At 54.8% G+C, this 22,285-nt stretch overlaps 1 protein-coding gene across 1 annotated transcript; it reads right to left on the minus strand.

Moving 5' to 3' along the window:
• Positions 1 to 2: 2 nt before the first annotated feature.
• On the minus strand, positions 3 to 16,589 carry C26H3orf22 (chromosome 26 C3orf22 homolog). Its single transcript, XM_004449106.2, has 4 exons — positions 16,502 to 16,589; positions 7,165 to 7,286; positions 3,115 to 3,246; positions 3 to 802 (listed from the first exon to the last, which is right to left on the minus strand). The coding sequence occupies exons 2-4, from the start codon at positions 7,239 to 7,241 to the stop codon at positions 616 to 618; spliced, it is 396 nt and encodes a 131-aa protein (XP_004449163.1). The 5' UTR covers positions 7,242 to 7,286; positions 16,502 to 16,589; the 3' UTR covers positions 3 to 615.
• Positions 16,590 to 22,285: the final 5,696 nt, after the last annotated feature.

Genomic DNA, 22,285 nt, shown 5'->3' on the forward strand with positions numbered 1-22,285 from the left:
AGCCGCTGTAACCAGGAGAAATTTGGACACACAAACAGATACCCGGGAGAAGGCCACGGGGCAACGGAACCTCCAGCCACGAGCCGAGGAATGCCGAGGAAACCCTGGCAGCTGGGAGAGGCGGGAAGGATTCTCCACCACAGGTTTCCGAGGGAGCGCAGCCGTGGCTTGGCTGGGGACTTCTCCCCACAGGGCAAGGGCCAATGAATTCCTGTGGACTTCGTTATGGCAGCCCCAGGAAGCTAAGACACGTATCTTCATCCAAATATCTTCCCTTACGTGTGCGAGTATGTCTTTGGGATAGATTCCCAGCAGTGATGCTCCGGCGCTCTTGTACCTTTCACACCGACCCGGCAGGGTTCGGTATCATCGCCCCATTCTGGAGAGGAGAACGTGGGAAGGTTCCAGAAGACAAATCGACAAGTCCACCTGGATGTGGGCTTGAGCCTGGGTCTTGGGCCAGCAGAGTTTATTAGTGTGGGGTGGCTCCTGGGAACCCCATCAGCTCCACAAAGGCTGACCCCCACACCAGCCCCTGCCCAGCGGGGAGGTCCCTCACTGTTGCCCGGAGCCCAGAGGAGGGCACCGCGGGGGAGCCCACGGAGGGCCAGGGTTCTAGGAGCGGTCTCTAGAGGATTCCGCCAGCTGTCCCCTCGGGGGCTGGTGGGGGGCGACCCGTTGGAGGGGCAGCACGTGGGCTCCTTGCCTGGGGAATCGGCGGCTCAGCAACTTGAGTTCCCAAAGGTTGCTCGGCAGCGGCGGGCACGGGCTGGGCAGCACTGCGAAATCTGGAGCCCCGAGCCTAAACGAGAGTCAAACGCCGCTCGCCCGCTGACCCTCAGACGCCCTGTCCTGCCACACTCCCCCCAGGCCAGGACCTTGGCAGGAGCCCAGAGGGGTCTCTGCCAGGGGCTCATCTGGGAGGGCTAGAACCAGGAGCTCTGCTCCAGCCGGACCTCCCCCGGGCCCCACCGCACAGACCGTCCTGCTGCCCGCGGCTGGCCCTGGTGTCCACGGGCCACCTCACTTTCACCTTCCTCCCTCCCAGGTGTCTTGGCCAGTGGCACCATCAGCCACCCAGATGTCCAAGCAGGAGATGCCCATGTCCCGTATTCACGCGGTCCCCGAGCCTTGCCCTTCCGCTGGCTGCGTGGGATGGGAGCACCTGCCAGTAGGTGCTCGTCTCTCAGTCACGGCCACCGCCCGCATCAGACAGCTTGCTGCCCCTGCCCTGCACCTGCCCAGCTCCTGCCTTCTCCTTCTAATCCATCTTCTCCAGCCGCTAAGTTCAGGTCACTCTTCTGGTCTTGCCACCCTCCTGCTTCCCAGTGATGCCCCATGACCCCCCAAATAAAAACTAAATGTTCAGGGAGCGGGTGGAGCTTAGTGGTTGAGTGCCTGCTTTGCACATCTGAGTCCCTGAGTTCACTCCCTGGTACCTCCTTTTAAAACAGAAAACTTTCCTCTTCACCACCCTTGGTGGTCTCCCCTCCTGCCTGTTCCATCCCTGTCATCCTGAGAAAGGCTCTTCCAGTTCCCTAAGAGGAATGGCAGCCCCTCGCCCCAGGACATTTGCACGTGCCATCTAGCTGCCCGGCCCGCCTGCCCTCAGCAAGGTCCCTGCTTCCCGCCTGACCCCAGGCCTCCCTCCCTGAGCTGGTTTCCTCTGGCGGCCTCTCTTCACTCCATCCCTCTCCAGCCGTCTCTGCCCTGCCACGCCGTGGTTCCCGTCACCCTGGCTCCCCGCCGTCTGATGGGAGGAGAGGGAGGGGCAGGCCTCTCTCCCCGGCGCCCCAAGGCTCCGCTGCGGATTGGCCATGGCCGCGCAAGCCTGTCACACCCCACTACCGCCCAGCCCCTCGCCCGGCTCCAGTGCTCACGGGCCGGGCCGGGCCGTGGGTGAGAAGCAGCCCTTCCCGCCTGGGGTGGCCCGCGGCTCTGCACTGGGCGCTGCGCCGCCCGTGGCCCGGGACCTTCACCTGCACATCTGAGTTCTCAGGTCGAAGCCCTTTGAGCCGCCTGCTGCCCCCTAAGCCTCCTGATGCATTTGCTAACAAACCGCTCAATTGATCCTATTTGCAGACGTGGAACGAGCCCCAGGCACTGCCACCCAGTGGTGCCCTCTGCCCCCCACCCCGCCGCCTCAGCACCACCCTTTCGGTTCAGAGATTTGGAGCACAAGCCTCCCGCCCGGGAGGGAGCAGAGCGAGCCCTGGAGGCGAGGCGCCGGGCCCTGAGAGCCAGGCGGCCGTGTTTCTGTCTGGGGTGCCTGCCCCTGTGGGTGTGTCTGTCTTTCTGTCTGTCTTGTTTCTCTGGGTGTCCTCTCTGGGCGTGCATCTCCATGACTGGTCAGAGGTGATACACAAAGTATCCGACGGTGGGCATCAGCCAATCAGAACAGACGCTGCCAGTCCCGCCACCATGCCCAGCGTGGACTCTGTGCTTAATGGGTAACTGCGAAGTGCAGTGGGTGAGGGCAAGGCGGGCGGGTGGGCCCTGCGGGAGGCTGGGGCGCCACCTACGGCTCAGGTCAGCGCTCGTCTGTGTGAGCAGCTGTCGCACCATCCCAGTGGGCGGGAGCCCACCGGCAGCTTGGCCTGCTCCTGCTCCGAGCACGTGTGTCCGCGTGTCTTCAGTTTTCTCTCTGTGGGTCTTTGCGAGGGTGTCAGGTCTGGGTGCCTGAGGGAGTCTCCCCGAGTCCACCCACCTCAGGGGGAGCATTTGGGTGTGCAGTGGGGACTGGAGGCTGCCCAGTCCTTGGGGTCCCCATACTCTTTTCCATCCAGCATTTCCACCAAGAAGGCTGCACTGAGCGCCCAGAAACCCACGAAGCTCCTCCCCTCTCGGGCCTGTTTCCCCACCTGGGCAGCAAGTCTGGCCCTGGGAGCCCAGGGGCACTCTGCACCCCGGCGGGGCCATGCATCCTCCGCCAGAAGCTGGCCTGCTGTGGGAACACACCTTATCCCGGCTGCTGGCCTCAGCTTCCTGGGCCCTCAAGTGGAGCACGATGGGAGGACGCTCTGGGGTTTGGACCGAGGCCTGGTCGGTGGGGGGCAGCGACTGTCCCGACCCTGAGCCCCGGGAGTCAGACCCGGCTCCGCCCAGGGCACTCACCCTCGGACTGGAATGGACCGCACTGGCACCAGCATCGCCTGCAGGGGCAGCCGCTCCCTCAGCGAGCCGTGAATCTTCAGGACCTCCCACGGCTGCAGCATGTCTGGGTTGGGGTCCGTCAGCCAGGTGAGCCTACAACAGGCCCGTGGCAGGCACCGTGAGCAGGTTGCAGACACCAGCTGGTAAAAGTAGCTCTCACTCATCTGGCACTTTCTATTTGCCAAGCACCGTTCCGAGCACTTTACAAACATTAGCCCTCATAGCAATTCACAGCCAGGCTACAAGGTGGGCGTCTGTTTTACTGTTTAAAGTTCTTTTTCGAATCCCAGAAAATTATGGTCTTAAACTAATCTATCCTGTGGGTGTGGGGCCCTTTGATTGCACTAAATTCAGATAAAGGCCTTTGATTAGATTATTTGGTATCGTCACTTTAGAGCTTTTGATTGGGCTACATCAGAGAGGCAGGAGCCAGCTTGGGTCTCCTCTCTCTTGCTGGATCTGATATAAATGGAGACACAGAGAGACAGACAGAGAGAAAGACACTACCATATTAATCCTGCTGTGTGTGAGAGGACTGCAGGAAAACAGAGGCGCTCCAAGAGGCCAAGGGGTCCTGACATCTGGCATCAGCAGAGCACAGGGGCACTGAAAGAGCAGCTCAAGGCAGACATGAGCCCTGCCCAATGCCTGATGACCTCATGGTAGGACCCCAGGGCCACCAGTAGCTGACGCTGATGAGAAAGCATCTGAGGGTGCCTTGATTTGGACATTTCATGGCCTCAGAATGGTAAACCTTTAGCCCAAATAAATTCTCTTTATCAATGCCAACACATTTCTGATACTTTGCATCAGCAGCTCCGAGGCACACAAGACAGTGTCATTACCTGCATGTTACAGATGAGGAAAACTGAGGCACAGAGAGGTCAAGCGCCTTGCCCAAGTCACACGCCAGAAAGGGGCCGAGCTGGGCGTGGGCCCGGGCAGCTGGCTGCAGAAGCACATTCTAAGCCACTGCAGCCCAATGCCCTCGCCCCGAGGGCCCCCCAGCACCCCAAGTTTTAACCTAATCGACTGCCTCTGGCCTCCGTGACAACAGCTGCAGCACGGTGACGGGACAGGGAGCAAGGCCTTCCGTTCGCTCCCCCAAGGTGAGGACGAGGACGGGGGCAGCCTGGCCTGCCACAGGTGCGCCGCATGGAGGCTGGCTCTGCAAGGCTCAGCCCGTGGCGGCTGGCACCCTCCCTCTGCTGGTTTAGCTTCCGGTTAAAGTGAAGGAGCAGCTCCTGGGCAGGGGAGAGAGCTGTGGGAAGGCCAGGGGGCACGGGGGCACAGCGGGGGCTGAAAGAAGGGTGCCAAGGTCTGCACCGAGCTTTCCAGAGGCCTCGCCAGAGCAGCAGCGGCAGCGGCTGGGGGTCCAGAGCAGTCCCACAGGCTCCCAGGGTGGACGCCATGCCTCCCAAGGCCAGGGCCCAGCCGATTAGGAGCCAGCCACGTGGATGCATCCGGCTCATCAAGCTGCACGCGCGGTGGCCATTTCCATGCTGTGGCCATTTCCGTGTCGTGGCCCCTGGGAGCAGCACTGCCCAGCATCCCGTGCTCACCACCCTGGGACATACAGGATTGGGGGGTGGTGGTGAACATCAGAGGGCAGCTGCAAGGTCAAAGGGCACGCACGCCTAAATACCTCCAACGAGCGTTCCAGAATAGGAGGCCACACCTTTCCCTTCCTGCCCCCTGGCTGGGTATACAGAGGTTTTGCCTGGCATTGCCCTAGAGACGAACAAGGCAGAGCAGCTTCCCAGGTGCATTTCCTGGCAGGTAAGTTACCTGCTCAAAGTGCTGCCATCCTCCTGGGTGGTGGTCTGTCTTTCCTTATTTACATATAGTAGTTCTCTGGGTTCTAGTCTTTGGTCAGGTCCGTGATCAGTATCTCTCCGCTCTGGGTCTTGCCTTCTCTCCCTCTTGCTGGCACCTTTTAACAAACAGGAATTCTTAGCTTTAACAGAGTCACAGTCATCAGTCTTCTCTTGACAAGGCAGGGCTTCTATCACGTCCAGATGGGGTTCCTATGTTGGCCATGTGGGGCTTCTGCTTGTCCACGTGGGGCTTCTGCTTGTCCACGTGGGGCTTCTACCTTGGCCAGATGGGGCTTCTACCTTGGCCAGGTGGGGCTTCTGCTTGTGCAGGTGGGGCTTCTACTTGTCCACGTGGGGCTTCTATCTTGTCCACATGGGGCTTCTACTTGTCCACGTGGGGCTTCTATCTTGTCCACGTGGGGCTTCTGTCTTGTCCACGTGGGGCTTCTACTTGTCCAGGCAGGGCTTCTAGCCTCAAGCAGGGTCTGGCCAGATGCTCCAGGTCTTGAGCAGACCCCCCCTTGCCTGTGACTGTCCCCCTGCCCCATAGCTCTCTTTGGTCCTTGGTGCCACTCCCCTCCTCCCTGCCCCTCGCCTTTCCCTCCCTCTGAGCTGACTTTCAGGGAGCGAGTCCCCTCCAAGGGAGCGGCACTGTGTGCAGGCCACAGCTTCCACTCCAGAGGGCAGGCTCCGTGACGGGCCTCCCTCTTGGCCCTGTGCCCTGGCCTTGGCAGGTGTGGCGTCCGCTCCTGGGAGCCCGTGGGCCTGCTCTGGACATCGAGTGGCTGCCCTGCGTGCCAGCTGCTGCCGCTGTGGTGAGAACTCTGGAAAGCTCGGTGTACCCCTTCTTTCAGGTCCCCAGCCCCGTCAGGGCAAGGGGTTTTATGGCTGGGCAGCTGCCCGGCCTGCAGCGGGCTCCTTTCCTGGGCAGCTTTTCATCACCCACCCCAGACCAATTTCATCTGACTCTTGGGGAGGGGGTGTGTGGGTCAGTGTTATAAAATACTCTTCAAGTGGTTGAGACGGGGAAGTTTATGTTGTATGTGTTTTCATAACTTAAAAAAGAGCAGTTAAAGAGGCAATGATGATTAAATGTAGCATATGATCCTAGACAAGATCTAATGGAGGAGAAAAGGCACAAAAAGGATATTATTGGGACATATGAAAAAATTGGACTATAGCCTGAAAGCTTTATATCAATGTTAAATTTCTTAAACTTGATAAACGTACTGGAAGTGTTTAAATAAGTGAATATCCTCATTCTTAGGAAATGTGCTTGGAAGTATTAAATATTCAAGGAGCATGATGGATGCAATCTATTCTCAAATGTTTAAAAATTAGATGGCTGGACAGATGGATAGACACATAGAAGGAGGGAGGGAGGGAAGGAGGAAGGAAGGAGGGAAGGAAAGGAGGGAAGGAAGGAGGGAAGGAAGGAGGGAAGGAAGGAAGGAGAGAAGGAGGGAAGGAGGGAAGGAAGGAAGGAGGGAAGGAAGGAAGGAGAGGAGGGAAGGAAGGAAGGAGAGGAGGGAAGGAAGGAAGGAGGGAAGGAGGGAAGGAAGGAAGGAGGGAAGGAGGGAAGGAGGGAAGGTGGGAAGGAAGGAAGGAGGGAAGGAGGGAAGGAGGGAAGGAGGGAAGGAGGGAAGGAAGGAGAGAAGGAGGGAAGGAAGGAAGGAGGGAAGGAAGGAAGGAGGGAAGGTGGGAAGGAAGGAAAGAGGGAGGGAGGGTAGGAGGGAGGGAGGGTAGGAGGGAAGGAAGGAAGGAGGGAATAAAGGAGGGAAGGAAGGAGGGAGGGAGGGAGGTGGTGGCAAATGTGGCAAAATGTGAGAAGTAGAGGTCTTCGTACCTGGGGGCGCAGTTCTCTGCATGGGTTTTGTATTATTATTACAACTGTCCTGTAAGTTTGAAATCATTTTAGTTTTACAGAACCTTTACTCTTCGGGTGATTCTGACGGGAAAGCCCCAGGCAGGCCCAGGGGCTGCAGGCCTTGAGGGACCCCGACTCGGAGCATTTGGCCGAGAGGCTGGAAAGGCCCCGGGGCCCCAGCGTCCAGCTGGAGATCCCTCCACGTAGGCTGGGATGGGGGCGGCAGAGGAGGTGGGCGCCGTCCGCCGACTCCCCAGCAGAAAGACCCCTCCCCGCGCCGGCCTGTTCCCTGCGGGTGCTGCCAGGGAGGGGCTGGGCGTCTCCTACCTGTATGGAACCTTCCGGGCAAACCTCTCCTGAGCTTGGATCTTCTCCTGCTTACGCTGGTGGCGCTCGGCGTCCATGGGGGAAGCACGCGCGTTACGCGCTGAGGCACCCTTCAGCCGTGGCTGGGAGACACGGGAGGCGTCAGCGCAGGGGTTCCTCCTCGCTGAGCGGGAGGCAGGCGTGGGGCCCCCAGACGCTGTCCCTTCCTCAGCCACGCCCGCGCTCATGTGCAGAACAAGCCTGGCCTCCCGCTCGGGGCTGCGCAAGGGGCGGGGAGCGCTGCCTGTGCCTGGGCACCCCGGCCTCCCCGGCTGTGCACGTGTGTGCGTGTGTGTGTTTCCGTGTGAGCTTATCACGTTGTGTTCATCACACAGAGCCATTCACCCTTCCCTTTTCTGAGTTTTGGAATTGTTTGTTCATTTATTCGTCAACAGGCCAAATTCAGTTTTCTATGCACTATAATGTTTATTCCATTTTCTGTACTGTTTGATAAACCTTTTTAAAATACTTATTTTTATGAAGAAATTCAGTATTTTCTGAAAGTGAATCATTTTATTATCATTATCTAGCAACAGGCCTAAAGTAAGTCTCATCCAAGTCAATTAACCCCTTTAAATGCTGTTGTTCAATGACAATTTTTTGAAAGATATAGTTTACACAATTCTGTTTAACACTGCTTTACCCTGTTATATAGTTAAGTGTTAAAGAACATTTTTGTAACAAACAAGTTTCTCTTCACTATGATACAGAACATTTTTTTTTATACTTCCCAGTGGTCAGTCACTCAAATTTATTAAAAATGTATCCATGGGAAGTGGATGTGACTCAAGCAGTTGGGCACCTGCCTACCACATGGAAGGTCCCAGGTTTGGTTCCCAGTGACTCCTAAAGAAAACGAGCAAGACAGGGAACTGATGCAACAAGATGACACAGTGAGATGTTACAATGAAGAGACACAGCGAGAAAATACAAAGAGAGACCCAATGAGCAGGGAGCAGAGGTGGCTCAAATGATTGGGTGCCTCCCTCCCACATGGGTGATCCTGGGTTCAGTTCCCCGTGCCTCCTATAAAGAAGACGAACAGAGGGCAGACAGCAAGCAACACTACGGTGGAGGGGTGGGGTGGGAATACGTAAATAAAAAATAAAATCTTTTTAAAAGTATCCTTCTTTAAAAGGTACCCTTCCCTTTTATACCAGATTAGGAGGGCATGACCCCCACCCACCCATCTGAAGTAGCCTCCTCCCCTCCAAAGTGGGGCCCGGTAGTTTCCAGGACTCCGATCCGCCGCCAGCCCCCTTGCCATGCCCGCCCTGGACCACATCCCCTGCGTGGCAACCACTGTTGCCCATCACAAGCTGACCCTCCCCTGTCTTTGAGCACTGCTTTGTGGGGCCAGCTACCCATGCCTGTCTCTCCCCAACCTCAAGCTGAGGCCACCACCCCCAGATGGGAGAACTGCCCACCAGCAAGCTCCCGTGTCCTGCTGCTGCCTGGGGCTTCCAGGAGGTGGGGTGTCTACGCAGACAGCCCCTGGCTTGGCTTGGGAGACCCTGCAGCTGTTAAGGGCTCTGGCCAGCTCAGCTGAGCGGGCGCCCAGGGAGGCAGGTACCAGCCCCTCACCACGAGGCCAAAACATGAAGCCCCCTCCCTCCCACAAAGAGCCCGGGCAAACTGAAGGGGAGAGCAGGCTGGCAGCAGGGCCAGCGCCCCAGGCTGGCAGAGGAGGCCTTCCCGGCTAACTGGGCAAGGTTCTCGGCCCTGGCTGTGCCACAGGAAGCTTTACGTCAGCACAGGGTACGCCTTTGGCTTGATTCTCATCGCCAGCCTGGCTGCGGTCACCCTGGGAAATCCAAGCACCTGGTAATTTCCACGGAGAGCTTCATCTAAGCCACAGGCAGTTGCTTTGCCCCTTACTTCCTCTTTGTTGCAAAGACCCATGGGTGCCAGTTCTGCGCATACCCAAGTTTGCCCCTTGTGTAAGGTACAGCAATCTACAGGACAATCAAAATAACAACTGAAAAGCTGCTCCTATCTAGAGCAACAGAAAAATAGCCACGATGACCCAAATTCTCTGTCCCACCCACAGGCAGAGTCGATTTCCCCAGCCCTGGGATCTGGGCGGGCTCTCGGCCTCGCCGTGGTCAATAGAATGGGGTGGACGTCATCTGTGCCAACACCAGCGCCAGCCTCCGGGGGTCCTGCACACGTCCACTCTTTCTCGGAGGCCCGGCGAGCCGCCCCATGAGCAAGCCAGGCAGGCCAGGCGACCCGGCCGCTCACAGCCCACGCATGGCCAGCCAGGGTCGGCCCAGCCGGCCCGGCAAGAAGCACCCAGCTGGCCCGTAGACGGGAACAGGAGCCCGTGGCGGTGGCTTGGCGCAGCTCTTTGTGAACACAACGTTATCGTGTCAAGAGACAAATGCCAGAGACCCACTCCAGGGATTCCGAGGTGGTGCCTGGGTATCTGTATTTTCTAAAAACTCTAGTTCGAGATTATTATAAATTCAAAAAGAGGTGGAAAGAAACGTCCCCCTTCCCCAGCCTCTCCCAGTGGAACGTCTGACGTAACCTTAGGCCTATATCACAACCAGAAAACTGACATTGGTACAACTCGAAGAGCTTATTCAGATGTCATCTGGTATGCACGCTCGCGTGCGTGCAGGTGCATGCGATTCTATCAGCATAGTTTCACTACCCACCACCCGCTAAGGCGCAAGTACCAGCACCACCAGGCTCCCTCCTGCTGTCATCACTCACCGTGCCCGCCCTAAACCCTGGCAGCCCTTAATCCCTTTTTGTCCCTGTAATTACATTGTTTCACAAATGTGCTATAAATAAACATCATGCACTAGTATCCTTTTGAGATGGACTTCGTTCACTCAGCATAGTTTTCCTGAGATCCGCACAAGTTGGAACCTTCCTCGGTGGCGCCTCGTTTTTATTGCTGAGTGGTGGAGCAACAAACCAACTATATCCATAGTTGGTTTAACCGTTCACCTAGTGAAGGGCATATGGGTGGCTGCTAGTTTTTGGTGATTATGAATGAAACTGCTGCGAACATTTGTAAACAACGTCCTGCATGAAAATGAGGTTTCATTTCTCAGAGATAAATGCCCGAGAGTGCAGTTGCCTGGGTTGGATGCTAAGTCCATTTTTAGTTTTAAGAGGAACCGCCAAACCACTTGCCAGCGTGGCTGTGCTGTTTTACATACCCGCCAGCCCACTGTGTGAGTCTGCAATTTTTAAGTGCCCCAGGCAAAAGGAAGTGCATCCTGGTTGGGGCTGGGTTAAGTTCTTGCCACTGGTGGTCCGTTGGTCATCAAACTCCCTGGCCCTTCCTCTCCAACCGCTTGTTCTCGTGTGCTTTCAGTGCAAAGGCAGACCTTGTTTTACTGCACTGCCCTTCATTGCACTTCACAGATACATTTTTTTTAACAAATTGAAGGTCTGTGGCAACCCTGCATCAAGCAAGTCAATCGGTGCCATCTGTTCCAGCATCATGGGTTTGCATCGTGTCTCTGTGTCATATTTTAGTTAAGGCATGTACACTCTTAGACATAATGCTATTGCATCCTTAATGGACTATAATAACTTTTGTGTGCACCAGGAAACCAAAACCTTGGTGTGACATGCTTCATTGCAATTCTCGCTTTATTGCGGTGGTCTGGAGGCAAACCCACAACACCTCTGAGGTACACCTGTGGTCTTAGCGGTCACGTGTCAATGCTTTACCTTGCTGAGACCACGCCAACTGGTGCCAGCACCCTGAGCTGGCCGGTGACACCCCAGCACTGAGCTCCTCGTCTGGGGACTTCCATGGCCACCAGGGCTGGGCTCTCAAGACTGAACCCTGGTGGGAAGCAGGTGTTTCCCCTTTTTCTCCAGACCAGCACTTTCCAATGAAACTGTCTGCAGTGATGGAAAAGTCCCTCCCTACGTGCCTGCAGTAGGGTAGCTACAAGGCACCCATGGCTATGGACAGAACGAGTGTGACTGAGGAGCTGAACTTTTTGTTTTACTTTTTTTTTCATTTAATTCTAATGAATTTAAATATTTGTATGCCAATGTTCATAGCAGCATTATTCACAGTATCCAAAAGGGAGAAGCCGCCCAAATGTCCATCAGCCAATGACTAAATAAACAATATGTGGTCTATCCACAGAATGGAATCTTATTCGGCTATAGAAAGGAATGAAGTTCTGACACAGGCTGCAAAAAGGTGGAAGAACCCAAATGTCCATCGACAGATGAATGGGTAAGCAAAATGTAGTATAACCATACAGTGGGACGTTATTCAGCCCTAAAAAGGAGTGACGTACATGCGACAACAGGGGTGAAACTTGAAGACATCGTGTTGAGTGAAAGAAGTCATACACAAAAGGACAAATATTGTATGATTCCACTTAAATGAAATGTCTAGAATAGAGAACTTCATAGAGACAGAAAGTAAGTCAAAGGCTACCAGTGTTTTAGGAGTGAGGGGAGCAGGGAGTCGTTGCTTCATGGGTGTAGAGTTTCTGTTGAGGTGATGAAAGTGGATGATGGTGATGGTAGCCCAACATGAATGAAATTGATGCCACTGATGGGTACCCTTAAAAATGGTTGAAATGGCAAATTTTGGGAAAGCGGATTTGGCTCAATGGATAGAGCATCCGCCTACCACATGGGAGGTCCAGAGTTCAAACCCCGGGCCTCCTTGACCCGTGTGGAGCTGGCCCATGCGCAGTGCTGATGTGCGCAAGGAGTGCCCTGCCACGCAGGGGTGTCCCCCACGTAGGGGAGCCCCACGCGCAAGGAGTGCACCCCATAAGGAGAGCCGCCCAGCATGAAAGAAAGTGCAGCCTACCTAGGAATGGTGCTGCACACACAGATTGCTGACACAGCAAGATGATACAACAAAAAAAGACACAGATTCCCGGTGCCGCTGACAAGAATACAAGTGGACACAGAAGAACACACATTGAATGGACACAGAGAGCAGACAACTGGGGGGGCGGGGAGGTGGGGAAGGGGGGAGAAATAAATTTTTAAAAAATTAAAATCTAAAAAAAAAAGGAAAATTTTGTGTTACATATATATTATATATATAGTGTGTGTGTGTTTATATATTTTTTGTCTTTATTTTTTTAATGTTACATTAAAAAAATATGAGGTCCCCATATACCCCCCACCCCTCTCACCCCACTCCTCCCCCCAAAACCATAACCTCCTCCATCATCATGAGACATTCATTGCATTTGGTGAATACGTCTCTGAGCACCACTGCACCTCACGGTCAATGGTCCACACCATAGCCCACACTCTCCCATAGTCCACCCAGTGGGCCATGGGAGGACACACAATGTCCGGTAACTGTCTCCTGTGCACCTATTTCATGTTAAACAGCTACATGTGGCTACAGCAGTGGACAGCACAGCTCTGGCAAGGGGGACCTGCCGTCCCACCCAGGTGCAGTTCCGGACTAGAGCTCAGAGGCTGGGCCTCTGGCGTCCTTGGCCTGAGCCTCTTGGTTCTGTCCTCTCTCTCAGGAAGGTCCGCCTTTTGGTCAAGATGACCCCAAGGCTTGGGTCCTTCTGGCTGCTGCGCATTCTTAGTTTGCCTTGTGGCCCAAGCCTGTGCAGAGAGGAAACAAGGTGGGCTCTAGGTGTCTGTCTTGGGTGGGGCTAGGGAAGGGAATCAGGAGAGCTGGGTGTGGCCAAGCCCCTTTCCATGATCAGTACCCTCCCCTCTCTCCCTGACCCCCAGCATGGAAGGCAGCAGGCCTTGGGTGCTGTTGGACCCACCCAATCTCCTACCCCTGCCTTACCAATTCCTCAGCCTAACATTCCCCTCCAGCGACCTCCTCTGCCCCTCTTACTCCACAAGTTGCTCCTCTGGACTAGCACCCAGCTATGTTGCTCCAGGCTTTCTCCCAACCCCGGCAGTGCTCCAACCTAGGGGGGCACCCTGCAGCCCCCTGACCCTCTATGGACAGTGGCACTGCACAGCTTGCTTTGCAGGGGCTGGAACTAGGACACCAGCCAGAGCTCAGGACCTGGGGATGTGGCCACCGCCCCATTCTGGTGGGCACAGAGTTGATGTCCCATCACCACAGGCAGCTGGGGGAGGCCAGGGTGGCACTAAGGAGGCCTCCAAGCTTGCCCCTGCCCCTGCAGCCACACATGGCTGCGTCTTCCACAGCCTGCCCCGTCTTCCCTGGGGTTCTATGGAAACTTCCAAGTAAACATTCTATATCCTTCCTGCCAGATGCCCTTGAGTTCTCTCTGTCACTGAAAAATTAACACATGTGTTTTAGTCCAAAAGAAAATACCAATAACTGTGATAGCTCATGGAATTATAGCCTTGATCTATGTTAGCCTTTTCAAGTAGCCAGAAGCAGATGTCTATAAATTGCCTTAACTCACTGAACTGTAACCACAAGTCTTGTTTCTGTAATGCTGGAGCTATGTTTTGAAGCTCTGGAATCTTTACCCAGTAACTGGAGAGTAACAGGAAACTCATTACTTGCCCCTCTTGTATCCCCTTATCTTGTTCTGCAACCCTGAAGTGGGGTGCCCTTCCACGTAGCCTCTTTTTGATTAACATGAGTCAGCCCAGAACGGGATCACCCCAAATTCCTAAGTTATCTTGCTAGACCCAAGCAGTTCTAATCAGAACTGGCCTGCCTGACATGCCTAGCAGCCTAAACCTTAAACTTAGGGTAAACTAAGCCCGTAATCAATCTGTACATGTTCAGTAATTAGACTATCTCCAACCTCGTCAGTGTCCTGAGCCTGCCTGACTTTGGTTGAATGATATGAAACACTGAAAATGCCTCCAATTCGGGGAGACAGACTAATGGCTCAGGACTTCCCATCTCCTTGCTTCGCACTTAACAATAAACTCTCTCTTGGAAACCCTGGCGTCACATAATTGGCTCTTCCGCGTGCATTGGGCATAGAACCCCTGAACTGACTGGTATCACCTCTGGCAGGATCTCCACAGGAGCAGGGCCTGTTCCCTGCTGGCAGAGGTCCTGGTTTCAGACTTGAGCTTTGTTGCAGATGCTGTCAGTGCCCCGCCTGTGCACAGAGCAAGCCAGAGGTCCCAGAAACTGACACTCTTCCCAGCAGCATTCAGCCGACAACAGAAGCTTCCTGGCCCTGCAGCTGGATGACTCTCGGGTGTGCTCCACATCTTCGCCCAGAGGGTCCCGGTGGGACGGGCTCCAGTCGCCCACAGAGCGGAGCACCCTCCCTGGATGCTCCTGCTCCTCCCCATCTCATGCCCTCACTCCTGGGCTGGGCTCCCAAACCAAGTCCCTGCGTTTGCCGTCTTAGCTCCCGGTCTGCTGCTAGGGGAGCTCAAACCAAGGCGTGCCTGCTCCCCGGCAATTGTGGGATTCCATGTTTGCAGTCGCTGGCACCCAGGATGAGAAGACGAGAAGCTAATCAGGTCCCCCAGCGTCGGCTCCACAGGCTCAGGGCCCTCCCGTGGCCTCTCTCCTTCGCCCCGTTTTGCAGATGCCCCTTGTTCTTCCCTCTTTGACCTGGGGTTCAGGCTCACCGCCTTGCTCAAGCTGAGGCCCTTCCATTCCCAGAAGGCACCTCTTGTCCCTGTCCCCTTACATCGTAGCTGCTTAGCCTGATAGAGCCTGGGGCAAACTGGAAAGAAGAACCTCTCCCAAATGTGGGCTTTCGGGGACCCCAGAGGGCCAGTGGATCCAAGGCAAGGCTACCCCAGGGGTCACTCTGCTTCCTGTCCTGCAGGAAGAGAGGAAGAAATGGACATGCTGCCCCACAGCCCGGCAAGCTCCCCCCATCTCCAGAGGGGCTACAGGGGGCTCCCAGAGGGAAGTGGACTTGGCCTAATGGATAGAGCTTCCACCTACCACACGGGAGGTCCGCGGTCCAAACCCCGGGCCTCCTTGACCCGTGTGGAGCTGGCCCACGTGCAGTGCTGATGTGCACAAGGAGTGCCGTGCCACGCAGGGGTGTCCCCCGCGTAGGGGAGCCCCACGCGCAAGGAGTGCACCCCGTAAGGAGAGCCGCCCAGTGCGAAAGGAAGTGCAGCCTGCCCAGGAATGGCGCTGCACACACGGAGAGCTGACACAGCAAGGTGACGCAACAGAAGGAGACAGAGATTCCTGGGCAGCTGACACAGAGGAACACACAGTGAATGGACACAGAGAGCAGACAATGGGGGGGGGGGGGAAGAGGAGAGAAATAAAAAATAATAATAAAAAGGGAGGGGGGCTCCCAGAAACCAGCCATAGGAGGCAGCGTGTGTCTCTGCCTGGGGCTGGGGTGGAGGGCCGGCTAGGAGGCAGCCCGCCCCGTGTGTTATGACGGGATGGGAGTTCACCCCAAATGCCCTCGGCACAGCTGGGGAGGGTGCCCTCAGGCCCTAAACAGGGGTCTGGAAAGTCTCACTGGGCCCAGACCACCCCAGAGCAAGGTCAAGGCTGCTGGGGAAGGCTGCGGGAGCACAGCCTGCTCCCAGCCTCCCAGCCGCGCAGCTCTGACTCTGGAAGCCACCTGTCCCGAAAGCCGGGACCCAGGGGGCCTTTACCTGGGCCCAGAAATGCCACCAACCCTGTCTGCAGCCCGGGCCCTCTCGGCCCCACCTGGAAGTCTTCCTGGAGCCCAAGGGAGAGGGCTCCTCACCTCCACCAGCTCTCGTCCAGCCTCGGGGGGGCTCCTGCTGAGGGCCCTGGCCCTGGCCCAATCCCACAGCCCTGAAGCCACGGCCTCGGCTCAAGTCCCAGCTCGCAGAACTCGGGCGGGCCGCGGACGCCCGGCCTTGGCTTTCCCGCTGCCTTCCCCGCACGGCGGCAGGTGGGGCCCCGTGCAGGCCTGGCAGCTCTGTCGTGGCCGGTGGTTGCAGAGCCCTCGCTGGGCACCAGGGCTGTGTCCTGAGCCCCGGGGCCTCGGCTAGGCATCTGTTAGGCTCTATGCACCATCTCATTTAACGGCGGGGAACTGTTACCATCACCCCCATTTTTCAGATAAGGTAACTGAGGCTCCAAAGGGCTAACTCCTTTGCCTGCTTCCACATAGCTAGTGGAGGGGGGGGAGGGGGGCCCATGGTGGACAGGGGTCCCACACACCCATCCCGTCCCCCCCATCCTGCCCTCCTCAGCCGTGGAGGCCCAGCTAACCCGCTTCCCTGCGGGGCCGAGGACCCGGCCCCCCAAGGCTGGTCCCAGCAGGAGGGAAGAATTGGCCAAGGCAAGCCAGTCTGGTGGTCACTGGTGAGCTCAGTCAAACGGGGGAGGCACAGGTCTAGGGTGCCGTGGGGAGACCCCGCTGTAAAGGAGGGAGTGGACAACCCATGCAAGGTACAGGCTACTCACGCGTGGGCCTACGTGACACCAGAACTGCTGGCACTGGCCATGGCCCCGGCGGCCGTGCCATCACCGGAGCTCTGGCCGCAGGCACCCACCCCCACCCGGCCAGGCCAGGCCCCTGTCTCATGGCGACGTCAGAATCCCCTGAGGTCATAATCAGTGACATCACCACTGCTGGCGCAGAAAACGCCTTGAAGCCTCGAGCCCCGAGCCCTGGCCGGGGATGTCTGGCATCTTCAGCCATCGTCCCCAGACCAGAACACCCACATCGACGCCCGTGACCGCAAAGATCTCGTTCCTCGCTGGGATTCTGGAAACTGAAGACATAGCCCAGAAGCCGTCTCCAGCTCATTTTGATTGTAGAAAAGCTCTTTCTGGCTGACGTTGACTTGAGCCCCTGCTGCAGCCCCAGGATCTCCAGGCAGGAATTTTGAGCCCAGGGGAGGGTGGCGGTCTACAGCACAGGCTCCCAAGGCAGGCTGCCTGCCTCCCAGTGTGGGCCCTACCATTTCCTCCTGTGTGGCCTCAGGCAAGTGACTCAACCTCTCTGTGCCTCAATGGCCCAGTTGTAAAGGCACCACTATTAGTGTCACCTGACAGCTGTTGGGGGCACCAGGCACAGCCACACCTGCTCAGGACCGTTGTGGTGCCCTACAAAGGCCCTACAAGGATGAGAACTGGCTGGCTCACAGGCTGGACATGGAGAAGCTGGCCTGGCCAGGGACCAAGAGCATCCCCAGGAAAAGGCCATTCTCTGAGAAGGGAGGGGTGGCGGTCAGGAGGAGGGGAGAGGAGGACACAATGCAAAAAGCTAGACCTGTCCCTGTCGGGCGCTCCTCTGCTCTGATGTCCTGGACTTTATCCAGGATTGCAAACATAGAGAACACCTTCTGTTAGGGTAGGTCCTGTTTTAGGTTGCTAGGCGGCTGGATGCACTATACCAGAAATGGGTTGGCTTTTACAATGGGCATTTATTAACCTATGAGCTTACAGTCCTGAGGCTGAGAAAATGTCCAAACCAAGGTATCCTCAGGCAGTGCTTTCTCCATGAAGACTGGCCGCCAGCAACTCTGGACTCCTCTGCCACATGTCACAGCAAATGGCAGCAAATGGCTCTCCCTTCTCGTCCAGTTTCCTTGTTTCAGCTTCTGGCTTTGTTTCTCTGTCTCTTTCCATATTCATCCTGCGCATAAAGGATGCCAATAGGAGGATTAAGACCTACCCTGGGTCACGCCCTGCTAAAGTGATCTAATCAAAGTTCCCACCTATGATAGGTTCACTCCCACAGATAAGTTCTAAAGACGTGATTTTCTGGAGTCCATCCAGCTTCAAACCATCACAAGTCCCTAAGGGATGCAGGAAGATGTAACTTTTGAGGGACAGCTCTTGGAAGACAGGAAGTGAGGGGAAGAGGCCAAGCAAGGTTGTAGTCTCAGCAGAACACTGCCTCGAGCCCAATCGCATGCAGAGCTCTGGAGCATGAGGTGCATCCCAGAGATGCGCCGCCCTTGAGGCAAGGGCCCTCCATGACCTTCACGCCCCAGGTCAGTCTCTTTTAGGCTATAAGGGGAGGGGGCTAAGGGGAGGGGTAACTTCCCAGGCCCAGCTGTGAGTTGTCCGTCAGGTCTGAACGGGGCCCCAGCTGTGTTACTGACCTGAAGTAAAAACTGGGAAGGAGAGAGAATGTGCAATGGAGAGAGGGCACTGGACAAAGCGGCCAGTGCTGGCAGGCTCAGGGGAGATTTTAAAAGGGAAGTGAAGTGGGATGTGGCCTCGGGCCAGAGACTGATGAGCCAGTGTCCTAATTATGGCTTTGCAGGACTTTGAATTCTGGGCAGACTGGCCAATTGCTTCAGCCTAAATTTAGGTTTCCCCTTAAACTGACTCTTCTCTGGGCTGCAGAACCCTGCCAGCTTTGTGGACAATGGCTTAAAATGAAAAGCAGGAAAGGGCGTTTCAGCCCGAACTGGAGCAAAGGGGACGGAGAGCTTCTGCAGGAGACCCAGGGCCATGGGAGGGCTCTGTCCTGACCGCTCTGTGGCCCCGGGCAAGCAACAACCCCTCCCTGAACCTCAGTTTCCTCATCTAGAAAAGGAAGGGGCAGCAGGGAATAGGAGTAAGAACTTTCTTGGGAAGCAGACTTGGCCCAGGAGACAGGGCTTCCGTCTACCACATGGGAGGTCCGCGGTTCAAACCCCGGACCTCCTTCACCCGTGTGGGGCTGGCCCATGTGCAGTGCTGATGCGCGCAAGGAGTGCTGTGCCACACAGGGGTGTCCCCGCGTAGGGGAGCCCCACGCACAAGGAGTGCGCCCCGTAAGGAGAGGCCGCCCAGCGCGAAAGAAAGTGCAGCCTGCCCAGGAATGGAGCCGCACACACGGAGAGCTGACACAGCAAGATGACGCAACAAAAAGAAACAGATTCCCAGTGCTGCTGATAAGGATAGAAGCGGTCACAAAAGAACACACAGCAAAAGGACCCAGAGAGCAGAAAACTGGGGGCGGGGGGAGAAATAAATGAAAAATAAAAATATTTTTAAAAAGATCTTTCTGACGATCCTTACATGGTGTTGGCAGGTGCCAGCGATTCTGAAGGCGTGTGAGCTGGACTCCAAGAAGATGCAGGCGTATGGCGCCAGGCGGAGGGCTCAGCCATCTTTACTTCTCATGTTTCTGCCTCCTCATTTGCAACCTGATCATTGAACACTAGGAACAGCAAGGAAGTCCACCTGGAAACATCACAGTGAAGAGAGGCGAGGCTAGGGAGGCAGGACCTGGGTCAGAGGAAGTCAGTACTTCCAGGCTGTTCCGGAAAGTCCATAAAGGGCCCAAGGACAGAAATGGCAGGACTAGATCTGAATTTTGGAAACATCTTTCTGGAGGCAATGAGCAGAACAAAGTGAAAGAGGCCAAGAGTAGCTGAGGATAGCCCAGGCAACCAGCAAAGGCAGTAATTCAGGTAGAGGCAAGAGGGGTGGCGCCTTGGAATGAGGTGGCGATGGAGATTGGAGAAAGGGCATGGATTGGAGAGTGAGCTGGTGAGGAGACAGCAACACAGATTGGTGCCTGGGAGGGTCAAAGGTGATTCCTGAGTTTCTTTAAGTGCCACTGGATGGGGGTGGATCAATCGTAGAAGTCAATGAGTTCAGTCTTGGTCACATTGACTGAGATGCCTTTGAGACATCTAAATGGATATGTCCCTCCACTTATATATCTAATCATCTTCAGATGGGTGAGGTGTGTGCTTCAGATAGTAGTTAGGTATAGCAATGGTAATCGAAGCTAATCATCTGAATGAGCTCTCCAAAGGAGAGAATGTAGAAGGTCTGAAGTGGGCCTTGGGCTGAGCATGAGAATATTCCAATATTTCATCATCAGTGAAAAGAGGATAAGCTTGTGGGGGACAGAATCATAGCCAGAGAAGATGAAGTGTGTGGTGTCACTAAGCCAGGGGAAGAACCATGAGTGGTCAGCAGTGTGAGTGCTGCTAATGGGCCAAGCCAGATGAAGACTGAGAAATAACTTGGCTGTAGATGAACACATAGACTGCAGGGGCGCGAGGAACGGAAGGGGGGTGAAGGAGTCGCATCAGTCATGGTTTGGTCCTTGACTCACACCGTCTTCCCAAGCCACTCACTCTCACTCTCTGCCAACTCAGTGCTGGGGTTTTACCTGGTATTACTGCAAAACAAATTGCACCAAAACTTAGTGGCTTAGAACAAAGCCAATTATTCTGTGGTTCTGGGCCTTGAGAGGGCTCGGACAGGTAGTTGTCACTCAGTGTCTCTCCTGCAATTGCAGTCAGCTGTGTGTGGACCTCAGGCTCCTGGAAGCTTCCTCACACACGCCTGGTGTCTGGGCTGAGAAGCTCAAGCAGCCAGGGCAGGACCAGTTGAGGCTTCCTGGGTGCCCCCCTACATGGTTTCCCCACATGGTCTCCCCACATGTAGAGCCATATGCAAAAGAATGAAGGTGACCCCTACCTCACACCATATTAAAAAATTAACCCAGGCAGTGGACTTGGCCCAGTGGTTAGGGCGTCTGTCTACCACATGGGAGGTCCGCAGTTCAAATCCCGGGCCTCCTTGACCCGTGTGGAGCTGGCCCATGCGCAGTGCTGATGCGCGCAAGGAGTACCCTGCCATGCAGGGGTGTCCCCCACATAGGGGAGCCCCACGCGCAAGGAGTGCGCCCCGTAAGGAGAGCCACCCAGAGCGAAAGAAAGTGCAGCCTGCCCAGGAATGGTGCCGCACACAAGGAGAGCTGACACAACAAGATGACGCAACAAAAAGAAACACAGATTCCTGTGCCACTGACAACAACAGAAGCGGACAAAGAAGACGCAGCAAATAGACACAAAGAACAGACAACTGGGGTGTGGGGAGAAATAAATAAATAAATAAATCTTAAAAAAAAAATTAACCCAAAGTGGTCAATGACCTAAATATAAGAACTAAAACTATAAAAAGTCTTAGGAGAAAACATAGGGAAACATCTTTAGGATCCTTGAATTAGCTTGTGGTTTTTCTTTTTTCTTTTTTTAAAGATTTATTTTATTTGTTTCTCTTCCCTTCCCTTCCCCCTCCCCCCGCCCCAATTGTCTGCTGTCTGTGTCCATTCACTGTGTGTTCTTATCCAGCAGCACCAGGAAACTGCGTCTCTTTTTTTGTTGCATCATCTTGCTGCGTCAGCTTCCGTGTGTGCGGTGCCACTCTTTTTTCACACATGGCAGTTCTCCTTGCAGGGCACACTCTTTGCACATGGGGCACCCCTACGCGGGGGCACCCCTGCATGGCATGGCACTCCTTGTATACGACAGCACTGTGTGTGGGCCAGCTTACCACACAGGTCAGGAGGCCCTGGGGATCGAACCCTGGACCCTCCATATGGTAGACAGATGCTCTATCAGTTGAGCCACATCTGTTTCCCAGGTTGTGGTTCTTAGATGTTACATACATCAAAAGCATGAGCAACTAAAGAAAAACAGATAAATAGGACTTAATCAAGATCAAACTTTTGTATACCAAAGGACTTAATCAAAAAAATAAAAAGACAACCTACAGAATAGGAGAAAATATTTGGAAACAATATATCTGATAAGGGTTTAATATCCAGAATGTATAAAGAACTCCTACAACTCAACAAGAAAAAGGCAAACAACCCAATTGAAAAGTGGAGAAAAGACTGAACAGAAACTTCTCAGCAGGCATGCAAATGGCCAATAAATACATGAAAAGATACTCAACATCATTAGCCATCAGTGATATGCAAAGCAAAACCATAATGAGATGCCATCTCATGTCCATTAGGGAGGCTACAATAAAAATTAAAAACAGTAACAATGAAGTAATAAGTATTGGAGAGAATGCAGAAAAATAGGAACCCTCATTCTTTGTTGGTGGGACTGAAAATTGGTGAGACCGTGGAAGACAGTGTGGCAGTTGCTCAAAAAGTTAAGTCTAGAATTACACATGACTGAGTAATACCACTTCTCAGTATATACTCAAGGGAATTGAAAGCAGGGACCTGGGCCAATATTCGTACACCAGTGTTCATAGCACCATTACACACAATAGCCAAAAGGCAGAGGCACCACAAGTGTCCATCCACAGATGCATGTAGAAACAAAATATGGTACGTACACCAAACTGAATAGTATTTAGCCCTAAAAGGAATGAAGTTCTGACCCATGCTACAGACTTCATGTTGCGTGAAATAAGCCAGACACAAAAGGTTAAATGCTGTATGATCTCATATGAAATAAGCAAAATAAGCTAATTGATAAAGTCAGA

Source organism: Dasypus novemcinctus, chromosome 26 (assembly GCF_030445035.2).
Source record: "Dasypus novemcinctus isolate mDasNov1 chromosome 26, mDasNov1.1.hap2, whole genome shotgun sequence".
NCBI classification, from domain to species: Eukaryota; Metazoa; Chordata; class Mammalia; order Cingulata; family Dasypodidae; genus Dasypus; species Dasypus novemcinctus.